Raw genomic sequence first — 24,278 nt, 5'->3', positions numbered from 1 at the left:
ACGTCACATAGCGATAAAAAAGCAAGAACGATGTTTATCTGTCTTCTACCTCCTCCATCAATCGGCGATATAGACGTATATATAATCACGCATAGGAAGCGAAATAGTGAAACATTTCTTTTTTAATTTAATCCTACGCTGTTATATCCATCATCACCATCATCACAACTGATTTAAGAAATATTTATATGCCAGACACATCGCACACAATCGTAAAATTTATGATCATCTCTAAATTTATTGCTTTACATTATTTTAAATGCAATAAGTATTAAAGAAAATTATATAAAATCATAAAAATAAATAATGAAAACAAAAATGACGAAGAAAAAACAATGAAATGAAGATATTGCACGTGGTATACGTAATGACAATTTATTCTTATAATGTATGTAATTACGGTATATTTTGATGTAACCGATAAGTATTATTGTTGCATCAGGGACGTATTATGTTTACTTTAAATTAGAATGGAGCAATGTATGTCGAATTCGTATTTGATTTTTGATTGAATAAACAGAATTTTTCCCATTCTTTTATCTCTATTTGTTTCCGACCAGAGAAATGATAACAGATGGCGCTGCGCCGGCCCAGCATATTTTCTTGTCACTTATGTTGTTGCACCTGCTAAGTTTGTACGGAATCGAATTCAAAGTATATAAACCACTGAAGGTAATTCAAATTCGCAGTTACGCACGTATCCATCACTTTGAGGTGAATTTACTGTGCATCGATCCATTTATGCGTACAAACATTGTAAAATTATGTATTGTCAGCATAGGAAACACGCCTCAAAGTTTGGATACGCGAAAACTCTGATCCGCTGAGGGTCTGCATTACCTTCAGTGGTTTATATACTTTAATCAAATTCATCCCACCACTAGCTACAACTTGACCCAAGCTAATTCAATATATGTGCAACACATATACCTTTTCGTTTGACGTTTAAAACGTCACTTTAAGTAGATGGAGTAGATCAACATTTAATCCTAACTGCCGCGCAAAAATGATTAAAATGCGGATAACCAGCCAACCAGTCTACCGTTGCCGACTTTTCTCGTCCAATGTCAAAAATCTCTCGAGGTGCTGATCTCGCATTTTGTGTTCGATGCGTGCCTCTTATATAAATTCTTTGAGTTTGAGTGAATCTGACATGAGTCTATCCACTTGCCACCTTAGACTATAAATAGTTATAGACTGGCTCTTCATACAAAAATTTTGTTCGAGCGCTGAAGCAAAAGTAAATACGAAATGTTCAATGGTGTTAGTACCATAAATTTATGGGGGAAACGGTCAAAATGTCTACGCAAAAATATCGAACGAACAAAAACTCTATACCAGAAAATCGACGCCAACGTTGATTCGTATGGATTATTTTTCAAATTTCGCTTGACGTTCGTTCGACGTATCAATGTGTCGGAGTATTTTGTGAGCTTCAGTTTTACGTCTACTTATTGCCAGTCTATACCTATTTATTTATTTATTTGTTTATTTATAGTTCCAACGAACAGGCCGAAGCCCAATTATACATCGAACTTAACTTAAATTATAACTAGAAAGTTGATACAGTAAAATCTAAAAGATTAAGAAGAAAATTAAAAATTTAGAAATTTACTTTAAGCTTGCCACACGATATGAGTGCTGTCTATTGGCATATTTGATAATTTCCATATGATTTTGACAGATATGTAAAGTTAAAATCGATCCACCTTATTTACTCATCTCTCGACTAAAGTAAAGAATAGAAATCAATGTAATAGGTGCTGACATGACTACGGGAAGTGAGTATAAATATGTAAATTTTTGACTACCGTCCATACTACCTGTATCTCTCGGAACTCTGTTAAAATATACTTGAAAACATTGTAAGCATGAAGTCATTCGTTTCATTGTTGTTTTAATCTAATAATAATTTCCAAACACACAATTAAAATATCCTCCGAAAAAAAAGCCAACACAAAACGCTCATTAGCTCTCCGCTGATGATAATTTGTTTAGGTAAAATTATGTTCTGCGTCAAGGTCATTGAACACACTCTCGAATAAACCAAACAACTTTTAATTCTCTCGAAAAATATTTTAACCTCAGAACCGAAGAGTCATTAAGTAATTTCAACAAAAAATATTGTTCAATGCTCATTATGCTATTAAAAATGAAGATGATTGGCAAAAGATAAATATTTATTTAAACGAAATAATGACCGGATATGGAAAACGTCTTATCAAAAAAATGAAATTCTGCTGAACGTCTTCGTTTTCGCGACTACGCTACTTTGGCCAAAGTACATAAACAACATCTCAGTGATTTTGCCAACTTAACAGACAGACAATTACAATATTATTGACGAATTACACGGATTTATTGAGTAATGAAAATTACCAATTTTTTATTTGATTGACACATTTGCATAATCTTGACGGTTATTTTGATTGATAAAATGTTTTGCAATTCAGTTGAATGAAAGATGATTGCAACCTTGTATGGTAGGCAATTACCAGAATTTTCTTTGAAGAAAATTGCACTTCGTATCGACTCAGCTGTTGGTTGTTTATACACAAGAATAGACACGGTGGTGGGGGACTCGAGTACTATAAGGAACCACATTCAGTTCGTGGTTCCATCCGGTCGTTTCGGAGAACCGGCACTCATGGCCGTGCGGGACCGACGAGTCAATTTGAATACAGATTGTTATCGCAACGGATAGAGGGACTAATTCTAAGCTAATTTGTGTTGGCCATCGACAACCTGAGCACGTAGCTACAGCCCGATAGAGCCCAAAAATATGTGGAAATCACGAGGGGGAAACAACACGAGCGAATATGGTGGGACATTGTTAGGCGAATAATGAGCGATTGAAGGCGAATAATTAGGAAATAATAGGCGAATAATGGGCGAGTGGCCGAACGGTGGGGCAGCGGCGCATTTTCAGTTCATTTGAAATTTAGTATTGAAATGAAGGTTGAGTAATCCATAGCCACCATGCTTATTTTTGCGATACGGCCCAGTGAATTAAATTGGTGAAGAATGTGGTAACACAGCATATGTTGGCATCATACTCTTATTTCAGTCTTCACCATTGAACACTTTCAGTAGAACACATTGTATTTATGTCGCGAAACATTAAAATGTACAGCGAGAGTCAACCTTTTGCATTTAACAACAAAAAAATGAATGAAACTTCATTCATAACCTTTCGGTTTTATTAATAGCTGAACACAAAATTGAATGAACAGTTGCATTAAAACAATTGAGCACACAATGTATACGCTTACGACGCTTACACACACAAAGAGAGAAAATGAATAATGCACAAAACATGCCCAGAAAATAAAGTTGGAAAACTATTTTCGTTTTCTGGTATGTGTCTCATATATAATTTTAGCAAATGGTTGTCGCTACGTTCATTATATCGAACAAAACATGAATTATGTGTTTTATATTTCGTAACAAAAAAAAAACTTAAAGAAAATGGGCATAAACGGGCCATATGCATCCGCAGTTGGATAGTATAAATGTCAAGATGTTTTTTTAGCAACGAATAAATAAATATTCAGAATATTTTCTTATGCTTTATTAGCGACTTGTGAGGTCTTCACGAATGTCGGTGCATATAAATGGAATTGTTTTTTAGATAGATTTATCAGGGTGGGACGATCACCTAGGTGATCTTGAAACACAGATCTTGTGATCCTTTGTTTCCTTCCCGGTCATCATTTAAATCAAGACAACCTTCCGTTCGCCGCCAGGAATCTGTCCAAAGTGGCAGGTCCCAGGGCGACAACTTCGGAGGGTTGTACGACGTAATCTCCAAGGAGCCTGCGTCTTAGTTGAAGAAATTTAGGACATTCACAGATGACGTGTATGCCCGTTTCTTCTTCTAATCCGCAGGAGCACCAAGGAGTCGCCGAGAGCCTTAGCTTATTGAGGTGCCGATTCAGCCCGCAGTGTCCAGTAATTGCACCATAAATGGAATTGTTAGTGAATAGACAAAAATTTGTTTACAAAAAAATTCCATTATTCTCCAATGTGACGGAATGCATCCGTAATGACTGTGAGGAGTATATGGGTCACAGTCAGTTATATTATTGACGAAGACAAGGTCATCAATTTTTGTATTATTGAAATGTAAATGTTTCAAAACTAGGTGAGATCTAACAAACTGCTGTGATTAGACGTATACTACCCCGCAACGTCTATTTTTGAGAATTTTATTTACTTACACTACTGAAAATTGTCGAATTAGAGTGAAATTTAACTAAAGCTTACCGAATATTTATCGAAACTCTGAATTTCGGCAATTTTCAGTATTTCAATAAATAAATTTCCCAAGCTACCCCGTATCCCAAACTTCTATAGACTGTTGAGTATGGTTTCCACTCAACAAAAAGTCTTCAGTGAGAGAACTGTTAAGTAAACAAAGCAAAAAATGATCAAAAATCAATTTTGTCTCTCACACTGAGTGCTTTAAGTGCTTTAATAGAAATTTAAAGTTTGAACTTTAGAAGCACAAAATATATGAGATAGATTTCGGCTCAGTTAAACTAAAGTGGCCTTGAGAGCAGTGTCCAATGAGAGAAGATATAAATTCATACTTCAAAAATTCTAACTTTGAATTTCGATTTAATAAAAACTTGAAACATTTTACACTGTCACACAGTTGAATTTACTTGATCTTTCCTCTCCGTTAACAGTACAAACGATACGTTCAAAATCAGAGCGTCGATTCTCATGTATTTAATAATTCGTTACTTACTTAACAGTTGTCACTTTAAGACGATTCTACACATGGCTAAATTGTTGCCTACATTTCGGGGCAAAATTATTATTATTATTTTGATGATAATTTTGGACTCGTGGAAGTACGACGTGTTAGTTTTCAGCAAGTATTTAAATGTTTGTGGTGATGTAACCTTACTCCGAGAAAACTCAAAATATGTGTCAATTTTCGTGAAATGTTAGTTTTCTCGGACTGAGGTTACATAACCACAAACGTTTAAATAATTGCTTAAAACTAACATTTTAACACCAAACGATGGCCGTACTTTTTCGAAAAATGATGCGAGTCCAAAATTATCATCAAAATAATAATAATTTTGCACCGAAATGTAGGCAACAATTTAGCCATGTATAGATTCGTCTTAAGGTGATGTAAAGTAACGTCAAGTAAATTTACGAGAATTGGGGCCCAGTACACAGTTAATCGACTTTCATAAAGTAAGGATTTTCGTTTTGCTTTATCGAAATGTGTAACATTGTTAAAAATTCATTTTTATTTCGTTTCGAAACAATATGCGCATATAAATATACTTCTCCGGCGTATATATCGTACATAAAGGCTCACAGATCTATGATACATACCATTGCCGTATTAATAACGTAAATGCAATAAATTTTAACAATGACGCGTTGCATTTCCTCCTGGAATATGCATCATCAATGGTATAAACGTGATTTGTTTTCGGTTCTCTTTCATTTTGGTTGTGGAAGAGTCCAAAAAAAACAAAAAAAAACAACAAAACAACGATTTGCATTTCAAATGTCGAACCTGCAAACTTGGCATAAACAATATTTTCTTTCTGGTTTTCAATCCATTAAGACTGAGTTTTTATAATTAGTTTGTACTTCAACAAAAACAAATTGAATTACAAAATGGGATGTAGAGAATTACTATTGTTGTCTGGAAGTGGAGTGGTGTTGATGTTTGAATAATGATTTACACCGTCGTTGGTTGAATGAGCAATCACAGAGAATTTTTTAAGACAGCGAATTCAACATGACTAATAGGCAAGCTATTGGCACTTGAGGTGCAAGCTGTCAATACCATTTAGCCAAGATACGTTCAGAAATATATGGAAAAATTAGAGACATGATAACTCGTGATCTTTGCTCACATTCATTTTTTCAAAGAAAAGTAACGCCCTCAGTGCAGCTTAACTCTATGATTACTAACGGTAGACCAAAAGTGTTGCATTGTTGCATTTTTGTTGCATTTCAGTACAAATTTTTTTTGAAATTGTTGTATTAAAACAACACGTGCCAATAAGTGTTGTTCCACAGAGTTTTGAAAAGACGCAGCCAACTCAATAACAATAACGCCCCTCAATATTAGCTTGCGTAAATATTGCTTGTTGACAATGAGCCGCGTCTATTGTTATTGAGTTGACATTCGAAATATTATGAGCAAAACACTCGATTTCGATACTAGGACAACGGAACAATAGATTGATTATTAAGTACGGCGTATACCAAACAGCTTTCCGCAAACAAATCACTAAATGCGTCTCCCATTTTTGTATGGAAGTTCACATCCAAATTGTGAATCGATAAAACTTACTGAAAGAACCAAACGGAATAAAGCCTCGCTCACTAAATGTGTGGATTCTAACTGGCCATTTAGAGAGCCACGTGTGGGTGGCGTATAGTGTCAAAATTGACATTAGAACAAATTAATTCTGTCCATTTTGACACTACACACGTTGACCATACGTTGCTCTCTTAATGGCCAGTAACAATTCTCCACGCCATACAAATTCTTTGTATGTAAAGGGTGTGTGTGATCTCACCGAAGTTTACACAGACTTAAAGGATGTCCAGAATATGATTTGGTTTTGCCCGTCCTGTACTTCGTATGAGATTTTACGACACAATGCTTGCTGGGTCTTACGGAACTAGTCGCAGCACTTCGCTAAGATATCTCCACAATAGTGAATTTCAGATGAATTGCTAAAAATAAATTGTTCCAAACAAGTTAACTTGTAATAACTCTGAGATGACTGTCAACCAGACATCTAAACTATTCTTTCAGTAATGCAAAGAAGATGAAGAAGAAAAAAGAGCCAAGAACATATTTATAATGCTGCTACACACAGCAATTTAGCATGCCAAACGTTTCGGGTTCGATGGACTTTTTGTGTAAAGTGCTAAATTAAAATGTTATGTTCATGCATAATATTGCCATGCACGAGACTAATTAACAATTTTTTTTTGCTTTCGATTCTTTCTTTTTTCTCGTTGTCTTAGGGATCATGTAAAAATTACATCCAACACTGGAATGGGAGCAACGGATCTATTAACCCAGACATCATATTTAGTTGAATTTATTGAAATTAGTAGGAAGGGTGTGGTGATAAGAGCTTATTGTATACAGTGTTAAAAGAGAGTCGAAATTTTGACATATAACCCATCGAGATCAGTTGAATTAACTGGTTTTTTCCACTGTTTTTACGCTCTTTTAACACTGTATAGCCTCGACTATTATATCTTGTACAGTACAGAGTGTTAAAAAAGAATTTCCAAAAAAGAGTGTTCACCCATTGAGCTCAGTTAAATTAACTGGTTTGTTCCTAGTTAACTGGACTTTCACATTCAAATTTTGACGTATCACCCATCAAGACCAATTTAGTAACTAGTCATTTTTCCTCTTTTAACTGTATAGTGTATACAGTCTTAAAAGAGTGTAGAAATAAGACATATCACCAATCGGGATCAGTTAAATTAACTGGTTTTTTCCCTGTTTTTCTCTCTTTTCACATACTTAACACACATCAGCTAAGCTCTACTCCTTTTAGTGTTAAAGAGAGTCGAAATTTTGACATATCACCCATCGAGATCAGTTGAATTAACTGGTTTTTTCACCTGTTTTTACGTTTTTGCGTCTCAAAAGTGAGGAAGTCGTTATTTATGAATAGCCCCCTTATGAGTCAAGAAATGGTTATTTGCATATACGCTCATGTATACCATCATAGAGCGACAAACATCACAGTATTTTGATTTCTTCTTTTTTTAAATCTAAATATGCCGTTACAGCTACAGCATCAGATTAATTATTAAAACGAAAAATGTTCTCGTTCATACATTGAATTTGTTTTTGTTTTGTTTTTTTTTTGCTAAGACATTATGATTAAATAGGATCGTAAGTAATTTTTGCTGTATATAATCATGGCGGTTTTATTACCTTCGTGATTGGTAATAATCAGTGTAAGTGGGAATGTTCGTTTTGCTGATAGAAGTAAGATGTTTTACCGTCGCTTAGCTTAACACATTTTTAACGCTGGCTGTTGAGCAACAATCGCACTCCATTCGTTTTGCTTTCCGTTTATGTTTTCAACCAATCAGAATCGTTAACTGAGTAAGTGCTTTCCTTTTCTATTCTGTCCTAGGCTTTACGACTTAACTGGCCTTAACTGACAGAAGATACTCAAAACCATAGAGTCACCCTCGAGACATGGCATGGTGGCACTGCCATTTCTAATCATATCTAAGTGTCCAGTCCATGTATTTTTTGGTGCCGATTAGCATTATCAGTGTCACCATGTCACCTTTCGAGTAGAACTCTATGTACACAACCAATGAACTGTAAACCAAACACCAGACCAGATTTTTTAACGGTCAATTGGCCCCTTATTTTGTATGGTATTTTGCTCTAGTGCTTGGTTTACATTGCGTTGACCAAATTCATTACATCGAAAATTCGAACTTTGAATTTCGAGTTATTTTCATTCCTAAATATTTGGCATTGCCCTCGAGACCAGTTAAATTCAACCGATCTTCACTCTCCAAAAACAATCTGTAGAGCGACAAGAAAAAAGGATCATATTTAAATGGCACTTTAGGTTTAAGCTGACTGGCAACACTATTGGCATTTGATGTGAAGCTGTCAATAGCCTTTAGCAAAGATCACGATACGTCAACAAAAATATGGAAATATGAGCTCTTTTAATGATTGATTTCCACTTACGCCGTTTCGCCTCCGTTGAGCGGAACCACGTCTTTTTTCTTTTGTTCAAGGAGTAAACGAAGAGCAAACGGAGCGTAAACGACGTAAATAGAAATAAAGTATAGTTTCCACTTAAAAAGAGCACTCCGTTTAGTCTCCGTTTACATGACAGATGTAAAATAGAACAAAAGAACTGTCACGCAAACGGAGTGGAAATTGAATTTATTTCAATTTTTTTACTCCGTTTACGTGACAGTTCCTTTGTTATATTTTACAACTGTCATGTAAACGAAGGCTAAACGGAGTGCTCTTTTTAAGTGGAAACTATACTTAAAGCATAACGCTCTTTAGAGTGTTAAAATAGAGTAAAAAGAGCGAAAAAGACCACTTATTCAACTGGTCCCGATTACATGCAAAAGTCCAGTTAACTAGGAACAAACTAGTTAATTTAACTGAGCTCGATAGGTCGATACGTCAAAATTTCTACTCTCTTTTAACTTTATGCAGTGCTAAAAGAACGTAAAAACAGGGGAAAAACAAGTTAATTTAACTGATCTCGATGGGTGATATGTCAAAATTTCAACTCTCTTTTAACACTGTATGGGAAAAGGAATTTCGATGATTTTTGCACGACGACCGTTGACTAATTATATTGTTATGAGCAATTCGACCGATAAAAGAGCGTAACAGGGGAAAAACCAGTTAATTTGACTTATCTCGATGGGTGATATGTCAATATTTGTACTCTCTTTTAACACTGTACCGTATTTACGTAACATCCCCAATCTCACACACCGAATGAATTGATCGACAATGAACACCAATTAAATATCTTTTGTCTGTCAATGAATCATAGCGACATTACGGAAGGATTAATTGGGCAGCATTGCACACAAATGAGCGGAGCAATTAAAATTTCGTAAATCAAAAATTTACAATAAATGTACTAAAGTCCCACATTGATAGACCTTGAGCAGATCATAAATTTTCAACAGACTGTGTGTCATATACCAAGCAACGATTTTTTTCTATCTCTAAACATTACCTCGAGCATTACACACTTTGTAAAATCGAGTGTAAAGACAGTCTCCTCCATGCAGCCATTATTATGCACACAATACAATCCAAAATATTCCATTTACAATGAACATTAACATTCATGCCACAAGCTTTGAATTAAATCACGAATTTCGACCTCAACAATGTCAATTCTCGAATCGAGTCGACAGTGTTCTGAAGAATTTTTTATTTCTGTCTGTACACAACATATAGTAGAGAGCGTAGAGAGATATACCTCAAACTTACATAATTAATCTAGTTTCAAGTAAAACGAGACGATCGACAGACAGTTTATTAAAATTAAATTAATGTTTTAACTGCGGCTTTTGGCACACTTTTATGTTGAACAGGCAGCTAAACAATGTGTATGCACGGCATGAAATTCGGAAATTAATTATTTGATTGTCTTTCGTTGAGTGGAAATAAGAGTTTTCACAGACGCAAGACTTGTTTTTTGATGACACACAAAAAATTGGTTTAGTGATGTGCAGTAGATGAATCTCGCACAATCAACGTTGTATATTGATTGCGTTCAACGCACTACAAGCACTGAACTGGACCTGATAAGTTAGAAAATATGTGACAGAAATCAATTAGCGTGTGTCTGTGTGTGTGAATGGACCAGTTTGTGAAACAGGAAACTTGAAATTTAGAACAGCTTCGTTACGAAGATCCCAACAAAAAACTCTCAAGAGAAAAGTGTGGTGCTGGCCTTGTGTAACTTATGCAAATAGTATAGACTTCATGTAGAAAATTATGTTTAAAAAAATCATCTGCCAATTGTGTGTCGCTAATTTTTTAACATGATTTTCTACATGAAGTCAACAACACTCGTTTTGGAGTTTTCGGTCGAAAATTTGACGAAAATTCAAAATTTTTACGAAATTTGAAAATTGGACAAAATCTGAAAAAAATCAAAAATTTGACAAAATACGAAAATTTGACAAATTTGTCAAAAATTTGTTAAAATTAAATTTCAAAAATTTCGGATAAATACCTCACATGGCATACACCAAAAATTCACACCAGTCATTCTCCGTGGGAAGAGCCCGAGTTTCACCCATTCCAAGGTCTCTATTTCCCCTGCCACTTGGTCGATTTGTGTTGTTTTTTTCCCTTGTCTCGTCGAGACCTTTCATTTAAGCTATAATACAACGTCAGAGTATCCATATACACATCCAGAAATATAATAAAAAAAAACCGTTCCCACCCCTCAAAAAACCCTGTAAAATGGCACTTCAAGGCCAATAAAAGAAATTCTGGTTTTATCTTAGGGTAATGGCATATTACATTTTCATTTTCAAGCCTACCCACTACCCTGAGGTTCCTGCAACGTTTCATGAAGACCCGGTAAGTACTTCCCGAGACAGCCCGTCGATAGTTAGGTAGATAGATACTTGCATAGACAGAAACATAGTGAGTAAGTTGAAGATCTCTGATTGAAAAAGTCAATTTGGTGTATTTAGTACGAAAAGTGTTCACTTTCGAAACGATGTATCTAATTTTGAACCAATTCTATCGAGTAGTGATAGCTCGTTTTGTTTGTATTTGAAGCGAGAATATGATGAAATGCATAGTGTCGGGCATTATTCGTTTGCGTTTTTCTTTCAGAAGCGACTAGCGCCACAGACTCCGCTTCCGCTCCGTCCATGATGTTACCATCTCCAGAAATGTATTCACTAAAAGTGCTACATCAAGCGCTACAGACTTATTAGCGTGCAAAACATTATATTAGTTACAAACTCCGCAACAAGTCTGTTGAAAACAAATGTTACAGATCTGAAGGTACAGCAACATGTTCGAAATTGCATAACATTACATTCAACAACAAAAAATATCAATCAAACCTATCCCATATAAAACCTTTCCCAATAATTGTCGGGAATGTGTGATATAATAAAATGCAACACATTCACTTACACCAAAGCAATGAATAGTGTTGGAGGAAAAATAACAACAATAAAATTATGAGCGTAATAAATAACACACCTTTTAATAAGATCGTTAACTCAAATACGTAGAAGAATAGGTACAGACGTACAGCAACAACGACAACAGCTAATATTTTCTTGTCGTTTATTCGGCTTGAGATGCAGTTTACTTTTATAGACTTACGCAATATGCATTTTATTACCGAATAATGCATCGATCCCGATGGCATTATACTCATCTTCTTTACGTATGTCTCCTTTTAGGTGTACAGGGCTCTGTTTGTATCGTTGGATGAATTTTCCGAGAGTGAATTATTATTTATTAGCATACACCCAAAGAAAATTCATGTGACGATACAGTCAGAAGTTTAGACTAATCATACCCAGACAGGAAACTACGAACGTGTGGTCCCGACATCAAATACGTAATATTTGATAGTCAGAGTTTTTCCCTACCAAATTGATGGGCAAATTAGCGCAAAAATTTGAATGTGGCTTCTAGAATGATCAAAATGTGTCAGTAAAAAAAAATCTACGTAAAATTGTACGAAATGTGTATATATGTGTGGGGACCACATGTTATCGTACGAAATACTTACCAGTCTATTAATCATACATAAGCTAAGATCAGAAGAGGCTTGCAGAATTTTTCGACCTAAAAACGTATGTTGTGAGCCGTTTAAAAATGCTTTCCACTCAACAAAAAGTAGTCCGTGTCCATCAGATGGCCATGAGTTACAAAGCAAAAATTGAAGAAATTCAATTTTGTCTCTCAAACGGAATATTTTTTGGTAAGTGGAAACAAAGCCTTACGTTTATTTGATAGTTCGGTTAAAACAATGTAAATTCCGTTTTTTTTCTCTCTATTGTTTGATGAACTGTCACATAAACGGAGAGCTAAACGGTGAAGGTAAACCACGCCATCTGGCAAATATTTTTTAGAATGTAATCACCTGTATTTCAGTTTCAGACCCTTTCATGCATTTTGCTTGGCCTCATGAAGAGGCCAAATATATACATATTCTCCGTCTGAACGAAGCAGAACATCTACTTCATCTTCTTGAACAACGTTTCATAAAGAGGGCATTCTACTAATCTGAAAATGTTAGCCAAAGTATACAAATTTCGCATTTGATCGATGGGCAATCAAATACTAAACATCTGGCATTACCACAATAATTGCTTGAAGATTTCTGTTATACCAAATACCGCAGTTAAAAACCAGTTGGCAGATGGGAAGAGGGTTCTAAGCCTCTGGTAGGCCTGTTGTGCTATCGCGCAATCACAAGCCAGTTGATCGTATGAACTGTGATTTTTAGTTGACAGGTGGAATTTAAATAATGTAAAAGTCATCTCAACAATAGAAACGTCACGAAAACGGATGACTTTGAATTCAGACTGTAAAGTTTCTGTTGAATTAAGAATTTTTCTAATTCGTAAATTCACGAGAATCGTACCCTGATATTTTAATGTTGTTGTTAGACCAAAATTCACTCCAATTCAATTAACTCGAATTAGCGTGACTTCAAATATTCGTAACTTGACAGTTGAGTGTATAAAATCCCATTAGAACTGTCAAGTTAACTTATGATTGGCTGTATATACTTTGTGTAATTCTGTCTGTGCAACGCACTAAGCAGTATACCACTGCGTCCTGCGTCTATCAAAATAATAGGCGACCGTTAAAAAAGTTGTTCTGATGCCTGTTATCAACTCGTTGGTTTGTGACATTCAAAAATTTAATTTAGAAAGCCTAAAAAAGTTTAGAAAAAGAAAAAGGAGTTTTTCGGTTCCCACAGTTTAGATGGTGGTACGCCATTAATGTCTATTAAAATGTGCATTTCCTTGAAAATGTTTTTTTTACGACTTAAGATTCATGTCACAAGATTCAACCGTGATAATTAGTACAATTACTAAAAATTGGAAGTCATTTTACCAACGACAATAATCGCAAAATCGGATACATTCATTTACACTAATCACCTAATAAGCTGCTAATGCGGCGACAAAACACATTTGCAACACGACATATTTATTGCCTATCTTTAGCTGTGTGGCTCTATTAAGTTAAATATAGTTATGTCAAAATCGGTGACCATTGTTCTTTCGACTGCCTATACAAATCCGTAATAACTTTTATTTTTTAATAAAATTTATTCACTTTCAAATTCTACAAAAATATATTTTCATTCCATATTACAGACGGCGACATAATGTAGCCCATATAAATAGATGCCGTATATATACGATGTGAAAGGAAAACAACTCACCAGTTCTTTTGTTTGAATTTTACTTTTTTGTCTGCTATCAAATCGTTGTTGGTTATAATCTTCTTCACATTGAAAAAATAAATAAAATAAAATTGAATAACCCATAGAGATAGGTGAATATTAAACGTATCGGCTGAGAAACAATTTCGATTTCTATTACTTTTGATATTGATATTAGACTTGATACACGGTCTCATCGAAATATACATTTACAAAAACGGTGCTGCTATTCGGAGGTGCATTGTTTTAGTTTAGGATCTGTACATACAGTACCTTGTTAATGATCGTGGTATATTGTGAAATTTGTCTGATTTCCAATGTTTGGCTTTGTTGAACGACATCGTTTATTTCCAAAATATTTCACCTATATCGTTATTGACGATATTCCAGCAGTTCACTAATCAATAATGCGTCGATTGGTGGAGCCCATGGCTTCCACTTATAGTTGAAGTACGTAATTGTGTTAAGACGATAATCGAAACATTTTGCAACTAATAAACGAAACAGCTATAGTGTTTTGACGTATATCACCAATCGAGCTCAGTTACATTAAAACTGGTTTTTCCTTGGTCCCCCATGTCCCACATATACCTGCGATATTCACTTGAAACGGAAAAACCCTAATTCGTGTAATTATATATGTTGAAACGGAAAAACCCTAATTTTGAAACGGAAAAACCCTAATTCGTGTTAAAAGAGCGGAAAAAGAGAGAGAATAGAAAATTATGCAACTGGTAGCGTGGGGTAATTTGACACACGGTGCTAAAACAACGCATTTTTCAACTACGTAAAACGTGAACTCGTTACAAACAAATTGTAAAAGGGAAAATTACTTTGATGACAATGTTAACAAATATTTGTAGCATTATGCTTGATTTCCACTTACGCCTACGCCGTTTTGCCTCCGTTGAGCGAAACCACGCTTCTTTTCTTTTGGTCAAACCATAACCGGAGAGCAAATGGAGCGTAAACGGCGTAAGTGGAAATCAAGCATTAGATTTGTGTGTGCGAGATTGTCAAAAATTTATTTTGAAAATGTCAATTTTTTGCTTCGTTTGGCACATTACCCGATACCCAACTGGTCTCGATGGGTCTAGTTAACTAGGAACAAACTGGTTAATTTAACTAATCTCGAAGGGGCACACTCTTCTTCTTTTAGCACTCTATACCCCACGCACAATTTATACAATTTTGACGAAATCTATCTAATATTAGTAGATTGTTGTCATATGAGGGTAACAATCGGGACTTGCATAAGCAAAAAAAAACCGATTTAACTGCTCAGTATAATTGATTGAGTATAAGAATACCAGTAGTTACGTCAAAAGATTTCCCCTGCCGATCGATGAATAGTCAACCAAAATTGAATATCCGTTTTTCTTTGTATTTACAGCATACATCTGGAAACAAAATGCCAAACTCCAAAACGATTTTGAAATTTTTCTTTGCACTGGGCGTTTGGTCTTTCGTTGTGATTGGCCTGTTCAGGATACACGGCCAGAATGTGCTGTTACAGGAACATCCGGCAGCACCGCTGAGCGGACGCCTTCTGTTGCAGAAGGAAAACCGATACCTGGAAGCGACCTCAACCACCACCAATCGTATCGACGATGTTTTAATTGACAATCGACAAGGTAAAGTGTTGCTTGTTAAATCCTTTGTCGGCTCTAACGTTATGAGGCTGATGAGAGTGTAATTTTTAAAATGGAGGCTCTTACGTTGATGCTTGTTCTGCTATGAAATTAAACAGATGGCACGACGGACTAATTTGTGCAGTTACCTTTACACTAAAGAGTGGGTTGTGGCCTTTAAAGAAAATCGATGCACCCAGGGCCGGCCTGGCAGCTGAAAGGTGCTCTGGTGAAATGCAAGGAAAAACGCTTGAAATGTAGCACAAAAGCGCTTGAAGTGAAGAAAAGGCGTTAAAGGGATCTGAAAGGCGACAATACATCAAATTTAATGTATTCAGAAATGTCAAAAAGAGTATCCCCCTATCGAACTCAGTTAAATTAACTGTTTTGTTCATAGTTAACTGGACAGATTTTGTCACATCAGTGATATGATATCACCCATCGAGACCAGCTAAATAATTTTCTATTTTCTCTCTTTTTCCGCTCTTTTAACATCCTACAGTGTTAAAAAAGCGTAAAAGAGAGAAAAATGACCAGTTGCTTAACTGGTTTCGATGGGTGATATGTCAAAAATTGTATGTAAAAGTCCAGGTAACTAGGAACAAACCAGTTAATTTAACTGAGCTCGATGGGTGAACACTCTTTTTGACATTCTCTTTTAACACTATATACAGTGTTAAGGTCTAAAAGTCTAAAAAAAATTCATCCGTTTAGAAGAAAAATTCATCCGCTTACAACAAATGTACATCCGTTTACGTAAACTCCGCCTACATTCTATTGTTTGAACACATCTGTCAAGTACAGTGAACGACATCTCAAATGTCTCACTGTCAAATTTTTCTGAGAATTTTATTGTGTCATTGCAAATTCACAATGACATTCTCTGAAAAAAATGAGACATTTGAGATGTCGTTCACTGTACACGGATGAACTAAACGGACGACTCTGAATTGGCTTGAATTGGATTTAAAAGAAAGTGGAAATTTTGACATATCACCCATCGAGATCAGTTAAATTAACTGGTTTTTTCCCCTGTTTTTACACTCTTTTCATTGTTCTGAAGGCGAAAATCCATTAGATCAATTTTCGCAGTATGAATTTGTATCTTCTCTCACTATGACATTGAACTCAAGGCTAGTAAAATTTAACTGAGCCGAAATCTCTCTCCTACAACACTGAATTAACATTTAAAATTTGTTCATCACTTTTGTCCCAGTGAAGTTATTTATGATTAGAATTCCATTTCATTTAATTAAAATTATCTGCTTGAAAAGCGTACAACGGTTTTACTGACCTTGTATACACTCGACGAAGTAAGTTATGCGATTTTATTTACAGTTCCTCAAAACATTCTTCGCATAATATCGTACACTACACAGGATCGTCGTTGTCTTATTCATTTCAAGATGAATTTTACATATGACCGCGTTGACTTTTTTGCATTAACAATTTTTCGATTTATACTCGAGCAGTATTGACAGCTTATTGGCGCGATAAATTTACTTCTTGTTTTCTGCTGTGTGTACTTTGGACATTTTTTTTTTGCTTTCAGCTTCACAACACAATCATTTGCAATTACAAACAGGTATTACATTTTGTTGATGTTTTTCGAATACAAATTTAAGATTGTGTTGCTTGCACAAGACAGGCAATATAAGGTGAATCACCTAGGTTGACCATTTATGTTCGAATAAATCAATGTTCAGGGTCTTGATATGTTGTGCCATTGATTTGCTGTATATGATGGAACGCCGTTTAAAGGTCACCTGTTACGTGCCTGCGAACGGGAAATGCAGAGACACAGTATTCGCGATCCCACATGATTGGTATCTGACTGTCTCGTCACGTCATGGCTTTGGAAATTTATATTTCTACTAGCTACCAGTAAATGTACTGTGAGCTGTGGTCCTCTCTTATGAAAATCGATTTTATGAATTTCGTGAGAGGTTTTGCGGCAAGATTCTTGCCAAAGGTGGCATTTTGACAGCGTCAAAATGAAGTCTGTTTGCTAGAGATGGTACTTTTCTTCTTCTTCTTTTTAAGCCTGTTTCTATCCACTGCTGGACGTAGGCCTCCCTAGTTCTTTTCCATTCCGAACGATCCGTTGCCACTTATTGCCAATTTGGGTCTGCAATTCTCTTTATAGCATTATTCCATCGCTCTGGTGGTCTACCTCTAGGTATTTTAGGTGGTCTCCAGTTCATGATCATTTTGGTCCAACGTGCAATATGCCCAGCTCCACTTTAATGATGCTATTCTTTCCATGACATCAACGATCAATGACATCAAGCTGTCGTATCCATTGATTTGTCACTCTATCTCTGAGCGTAATTCCAAGCATTGGTTTGTTCCAAGGTCATTTCGAAATGTCAAATTTCATCCACAGAAGGTAAGTTAACCTCTCTTAACCTCTCTTTTCTTAAAAATAGTCTCCAGAATCGATGTGAATAACTTAGGTGATATGGTGTCACCCTGTCGTACACCTCTGCAAATTCTTAATTTTTCCGTGCTTTTATGGAGTTTTATGCACGACGTAGTGTTTTTATGGACGTATCGAATTGTGTTGGAGTACCTTGAGTCTACTCTGCATTCGTCTAATTACAATTAGTCCAATATCGACCATCTTTCCACTGAATCATGTAAAATTAGAAATTGGCCAACAGCGTATGGTTATGCAAACAAAGGTGGTGTTTTGACAGCGTCAAAACGAAGTCTGTTTGATTAGAGGGTTTTGGGTGTGTAGATATAAAAAGCGTGTTCCCCACCCTTCCGTTACCGGATATTGCATCAAAAATTGTGTTCCTAATGTTCTTCCATTTTTCTTTATATTGCCAGGAATGGACGATGAATCTTTGGTGAAAGACGTAGCGTCACGTATTCCATCGCTGCCCATTGCATACTGGAGCAAATACAAAAACGTTTCGCAGAAAAAGTCTGCAACGTGCGCCAAATACCCATCGATATTTGAATTGGAATTTAACAACATCTACTGGCAAACGTTGCGAACATCTAACGGAACGTTTCAGTTGTTCGGCGCCTACTACGACATACGAAAATCGTCGTTGATCGGACCGTCGGTGCGTATTCTGGGCATGATCGATCGCATCGAACCGAAGGTGAAAACCTATTGCCAGTTTTGGTTTGACGGCCAGAAGGAGCCGTATATTGTCAAGACATTCGAATACAAATACATTTGGTACAACAAATGGGGCAACTACAAACAGGGTATCTATCAGCCATATTTGATCGCATGCCAAATACCGAAACCGTTCCATTCGGTCGTACCCGCGTCTGTGTCCATTGTGGAAAAGGAATGTGACACTGCGACCAACAATTTGCGTGTCATATACAATCGGCCGCCGGATGACAAGAAAAAGGGATTTGCCGTTTGCGTGAAAGGATTGGATTTTCTGTACGATGATCTGTCTGTACGGTTGGTCGAATGGATCGAAATGTTGCGCATACTTGGAGCGGAAAAGATTTATTTCTACGAACTGCAAGTTCATCCGAACATATCGAAAATTTTGCGACATTACGAAAGCGAGGGAATGGTTCAAGTGACACCGCTCACATTGTCGGGCGGACAACCAAATGTGCCCGGATTTCAGCATCTGTACCTACAGAAGAAGACCAATCACAAACGTCAAAATGAGATCATACCGTATAACGACTGCTTGTACAAGAACCTCTATCTTTACGACTTTATTGGTAAGTACCAATTGTACGTGCACTACTTGCACAGCGACTCTTTTTTAAAGATGTCAAAGACAGATGATATATGACAGCTAGGCGACTTAATCACCTCAACATCTCTCTGGGTTGCCATGGCATTGAGAGAGATGATTATATGTCGAGTGGGACGTCCCAATCGGCATATTATCAACTCTCTGATGTCATATATATGATATCATCTATACTACCATCAGATCCAGATAGATTCTAATATGGCGACTGGGTCGTTTCGACGTCCCAATCATTATATTAGCGTCTCTCTGTTCCAACACGAAAGACTTTATACTGATCACAAAACGTCTGTTAACAGCTCTGCTGGACATCGACGAAATCATAATGCCAAAAGACGACCTGAACTGGCACGACTTAATGAAGCGAGTGCTGCCCAAGGCAAAGAAACTACGAAACGACACCTATCCCAGCTACAATGTGCGAAACGTTTATTTCCTCGACGAACACCAGCACGAACACGGCTGGTACGAATCCATCCCAAAGTATTTGCACATGTTGCAGCATGTCCACCGTGCGCAAAACTACACCAAACCAAATCAGTACGTGAAATGTTTCCACAACCCGGAGAAAGTGTTGACTCTGCACAATCATTTCCCGTTGTCTTGTTTGGGCGGCGCCTGTCAATCGTTCCCCGTTTCAACGGACGATGCGCAACTGCAACACTATCGTGCCGATTGTGTGAAGACGCTGAAAAAGAGTTGCGGCGAATTTCGTGAGCATTCAATCGAGGACACATCCATATGGCGATTCAAGGATGAACTGGTCAGTCGCAGTGTCAAAACGTTGGAGAAGCTGGGTTTTTTGCGTAGCTCCACAAAGGTTCCGCACATAGAGCGGTGATTTTGGAGATTCTTTTTATTTTGAGAAGAAATTTGAAACGTTACAGCGACTTTTGGTGACGACGACATAATAAGCGACAAAAGTTAGGAGTTTTCCAAGTGATATTTTTATTGTAAGATAGACCATTCGATTCTCGCTTTAAAATCAGCTTTGAGATGTGTTACGGGTGACTGAAATGGGGACTATTCTATCGTCACGCCATTATCTTGATAGCATTTTGGATAAGCGAGCCTGTTCAATGGACCTATACCATTTAACATACTCGTAAGCATTGATAACAAAACTGAGTTCTTAATTCGATCAATGCGCTCTCTGGAGATTGGTTTGATTTGAGCAATATACCGATGAAAAGAGAGCTATTTTTGTAAATATGTGTGTGTGTCTGCCGATGTACGTCAAAAAGTATGTTCGTTTCCATTGCGTTAAATGGAAATTTAAACAGTGCCGTACAGCGACAAAATATTTTATTGCAGCGGAACTGAGCGAATCCTCTCTTTTAATCGATCTATAGAAATATTAAAAAAAATCCGCTGTAAAATGTGAGAGAGAACTGTTATGTGAACGGACGCAAAAATGGAAATTTTTCTGAACGAAGGGGACGTGACTCCGATTCTTGCCTCATCTGCACTCCGTTTACTCACCGTTTTCCAAAAAAAATACCCTGAAAACTGGTCTCTCTTTCCATTGTACCATAAAACGGTGAGTAAACGGAATTAAAGTCGCTTTGTGCTTTACGAGTTTCTCAAATAATGAGAGCTTTGAGAGAATTTGTTTGACTCTCCAAAGAAGCTGCAAAAAAATTCCTCGCGACATAATGTCGCCATGTTATGTCACAACGAAAAAACTAAATGCCGACAAATGTATTGCAGTAGACTGTGACGATAGAGTTGTCTCTATCGATAATATGGTCACTATGTAACACGAATAATTAAAAAATCCAACCAAAACTGGTCTTAAAGCGACAAAACAAAAATTATAAATTTAACGAGCTAATTAATTAACGATACAATTTCACAACAAATCTTGCAACACATTCGATTTTGCATATTTGTTGTGATTGGGTTTAATGTTGGGGAAAAATTTCTTTCATTTACTCGCTGCATGCTAGAGAAAAGCTTCATTTACACCTATATGCTACTAAGGGTAAACACTCATTTCTCAAGCACTTTGCGAGTTATAGTAGATTACATTGGATGCTGCGTAAGTAATTCATTTCATACAGGTAACAATTTTGTGATTAAAGCCAACTTCCAAGTGTGCTTGTTGAGTAAGTAGCTTCGGTAACTGTTATTTCGAGAAATATAGCGTTTGTCTATCCGAGCCGAAGACTAGGTTCACACGAGTGACTTTGCATGTACCTCAAGGATCTTTCCGAATTAATGAATTACGTAGCAGCATCCAATGTATTCTGGTTTATTGTCGCCCCATGTTGACTATCACAAAGGAATTCACGTAAAATGAACCGAAAACAGTCTTTCTGTAATGGATCATTTCCGCAGGGAACAAACTGTCATGTAATGGTCAACTTTTCAGTGGGGTAGGCAATAGCAGAAAATTACTTTTTTTTGCTGGTAATGTTGTCGTTCGACAGCTTAGTCGAATCAACCGGTCTGCAAGCAAATTGGTAATTTAAATTATTCTTTTTTGGTGGTTGGTAATACACAAGAACTTTTGTTTTCTTTACTTTACTAGTGAAGTAATAAGGGCTTTTCCCTCACGGGTGAAACCCGTTTACCTCGCTCGTAAAGTTAAATAGCATGCTAAAGGTCGGTTCCATCGGACTGTATACTGTAAAGATAAGTCAAAAACAAGTCAGAGCATCCACAGATCCATAACCTCAACAGACATTTTGTCAACAAAATTTTTTTGGTTATGTCTCTATAGATGACGCTCTGATAACTTTGGAAACGACCTGCATCAGTGAAGTAATGAGATATCTCGTATCACGATAAGTAAAAGTACCTCGGGCTGAAACCGTCGAATACTTTTACTTATCACGAGATATGTCATTACTTCGCTGATGCAGTAATCTAATAGCATGTTCTCGTAGAGATATAAATAAGATGTAAGTTAGACGCGTTGCGGTTAATATATTCATATCATGATTTAGATCCCACATCACATAAAAATATGCGTATACGTCAGTCAGTTATTATTGAAATCTGCTAAGGTATGTTACACAAAATGTAAAGCGGAATTTCAGAATATGAACGCTACACGACAAAATCCTAATGGGAAAAATTAATCGAAAACTGTGGAGATTTGGAGAGTTTGCTTGAAAATTAACAGAATCGGAATAGATCGATTTCGAATTACTAAAATTGATGACAACTATATCATTAAAACACACGGATTCTTTGGGTGTTGTTTCTTCATAAATGATTTTCGAGAATTTCGTAACGAATAGAAAGAACGATATATTTAGTGCGAGTTATCTTCAGGAATCTTTCTCTACACTATTTCGACACAATATAACCATAATGTAAAACAGCATCGAAACGCGCCTATGTAATGAACCATAAAACCATTGTGCAAATTAACATTATTACAATTTCGTATCGATTATAATATGCTGCACATTATAAACCAATTTCAAACAATAATCGCTTCCAGTTAATGAAATATTTTAATTAAAATTATTAATTTATGTATGGGAGCTTTTCCACGTTCACCAATTCTACGGTTAGTCATTACGTTTGGCTGCATTTTCATATTAAAAAAAAAAATGGTAAAAAAAATTCGAAATGATTTTCTCTCGCTCCATTTCGATGTTTATGCAAAATTATTCCATCAACATAAATCATTTATAAATATTCAAAATCAATTAAATCGCCAACAGACAAACATTGGCCAGGTGGGTATAGGTACTAGCCACTGTCACTGCAGTGTGTCCTTATGACAAACACAAAATCGAATTCAATTTGTTAGTTCAACAAAAATTTTCGAAAAGAAATTCCAACAAAAATGTTATTTTGAAATTCCCGCTAAAGCATTTCGTGACACATAGCTAACGGTATTTGGTGGTAGCACAAAAATATTGTTATGAAAAACACATTCATATCGCTGTTTTTACATAGAACCTCTTGTTACATGACCACGAATTCGGATCCATGGAACCTGTGATTATTCTACACAATTATTTCTAAATGTAAAATAATGAAAGGTGACGCATTTAGCTTTTAAGAAATTACTCTGACTTATAGCGATGTGAAAGGGTCCTAATCCAAATTGTTTTTTTTGTTCTTCTGTCAAGTTTGACAGTATAACAAAAGATAAATATTGAATCAGGTCTCTTTCGCGTCGTAAAGTGTAGCTATAACTAGACTTTAATTAGAATTTAAAACTAGAAATAAAACGTTAAACGAAATGCGTTAAAATCGATGTTAAAATATCAAGAAAATCATTGGAGTGCGTACTCTGACTTAAAACATAAAAAAATAAAAGATGGCCTTCTGCGTCAAGGATGTGAAAGAACGCTTTATGACACCTCTGATCCCGAAGGTGTCGGAAGCAATTTTTTTTTCTTGTGATTAAAAATGAAAATTATTAAAAAAATCCACGTTCAAGCTTTGGTAGTAGTCGCCTCCCTTCATCTTGGTTACATAAGAACGGGATTTTTTTTGACGTACTTACTCGGTGTCAAGATCAGAATATTTTTTTAACTTCAATTTTTCTTAAAAATGTAATCTAATGGATTGACGGATCAATGAAAAGCCGGTAAATAATAAAAAGTCATTTAAGACTGAACGTTAAGAAATGTTTGTTTAAAATTTAAAAAAAAATTAAAAAGATTTTGATTAAAGCAAAATGGCATTAGAATTAAGTGAAATCTAAGAAATTGGGTTAAGATGACGAGCTATAATAAAAGCTCTTCAAAAATGTATCAATATGTGTTATGCGGCATGCGCCTTGTATGATAAACAGTCATGAAATATATTATTATTATCCCGAAAACTGTTTTTGTATTCGAAACTTATCTGTCCATCCCACACACTACCGCGAGAACAAAACCAAAGTGAAGGTAATGCAAATCGCAACACATGCCAGAATGCTGTTACTAAACAACGCCGTTCCAACAACATTATTA

At 36.0% G+C, this 24,278-nt stretch overlaps 1 protein-coding gene across 2 annotated transcripts in view; it reads left to right on the top strand.

The window, feature by feature from the left end:
* The window catches only part of LOC119075262, a 109,836-nt gene extending 86,250 nt beyond the window's left edge, over nt 1-23,586 (top strand). For both annotated transcript variants that reach the window (XM_037181659.1, XM_037181660.1), the window contains 3 exons: nt 15,370-15,610; nt 18,443-19,315; nt 19,650-23,586. In XM_037181659.1, coding sequence (XP_037037554.1) covers nt 15,388-15,610; nt 18,443-19,315; nt 19,650-20,191 — 1,638 coding nt within the window. In that variant the 5' untranslated portion in view covers nt 15,370-15,387 and the 3' untranslated portion in view covers nt 20,192-23,586. The remainder of the gene's footprint in view (nt 1-15,369; nt 15,611-18,442; nt 19,316-19,649) is intronic.
* Nucleotides 23,587-24,278: the final 692 nt, after the last annotated feature.

This window comes from Bradysia coprophila, unplaced genomic scaffold, assembly GCF_014529535.1.
Source record: "Bradysia coprophila strain Holo2 unplaced genomic scaffold, BU_Bcop_v1 contig_193, whole genome shotgun sequence".
Lineage (NCBI taxonomy): Eukaryota > Metazoa > Arthropoda > Insecta > Diptera > Sciaridae > Bradysia > Bradysia coprophila.
This window is presented reverse-complemented; position numbering and strand designations above follow the sequence as displayed.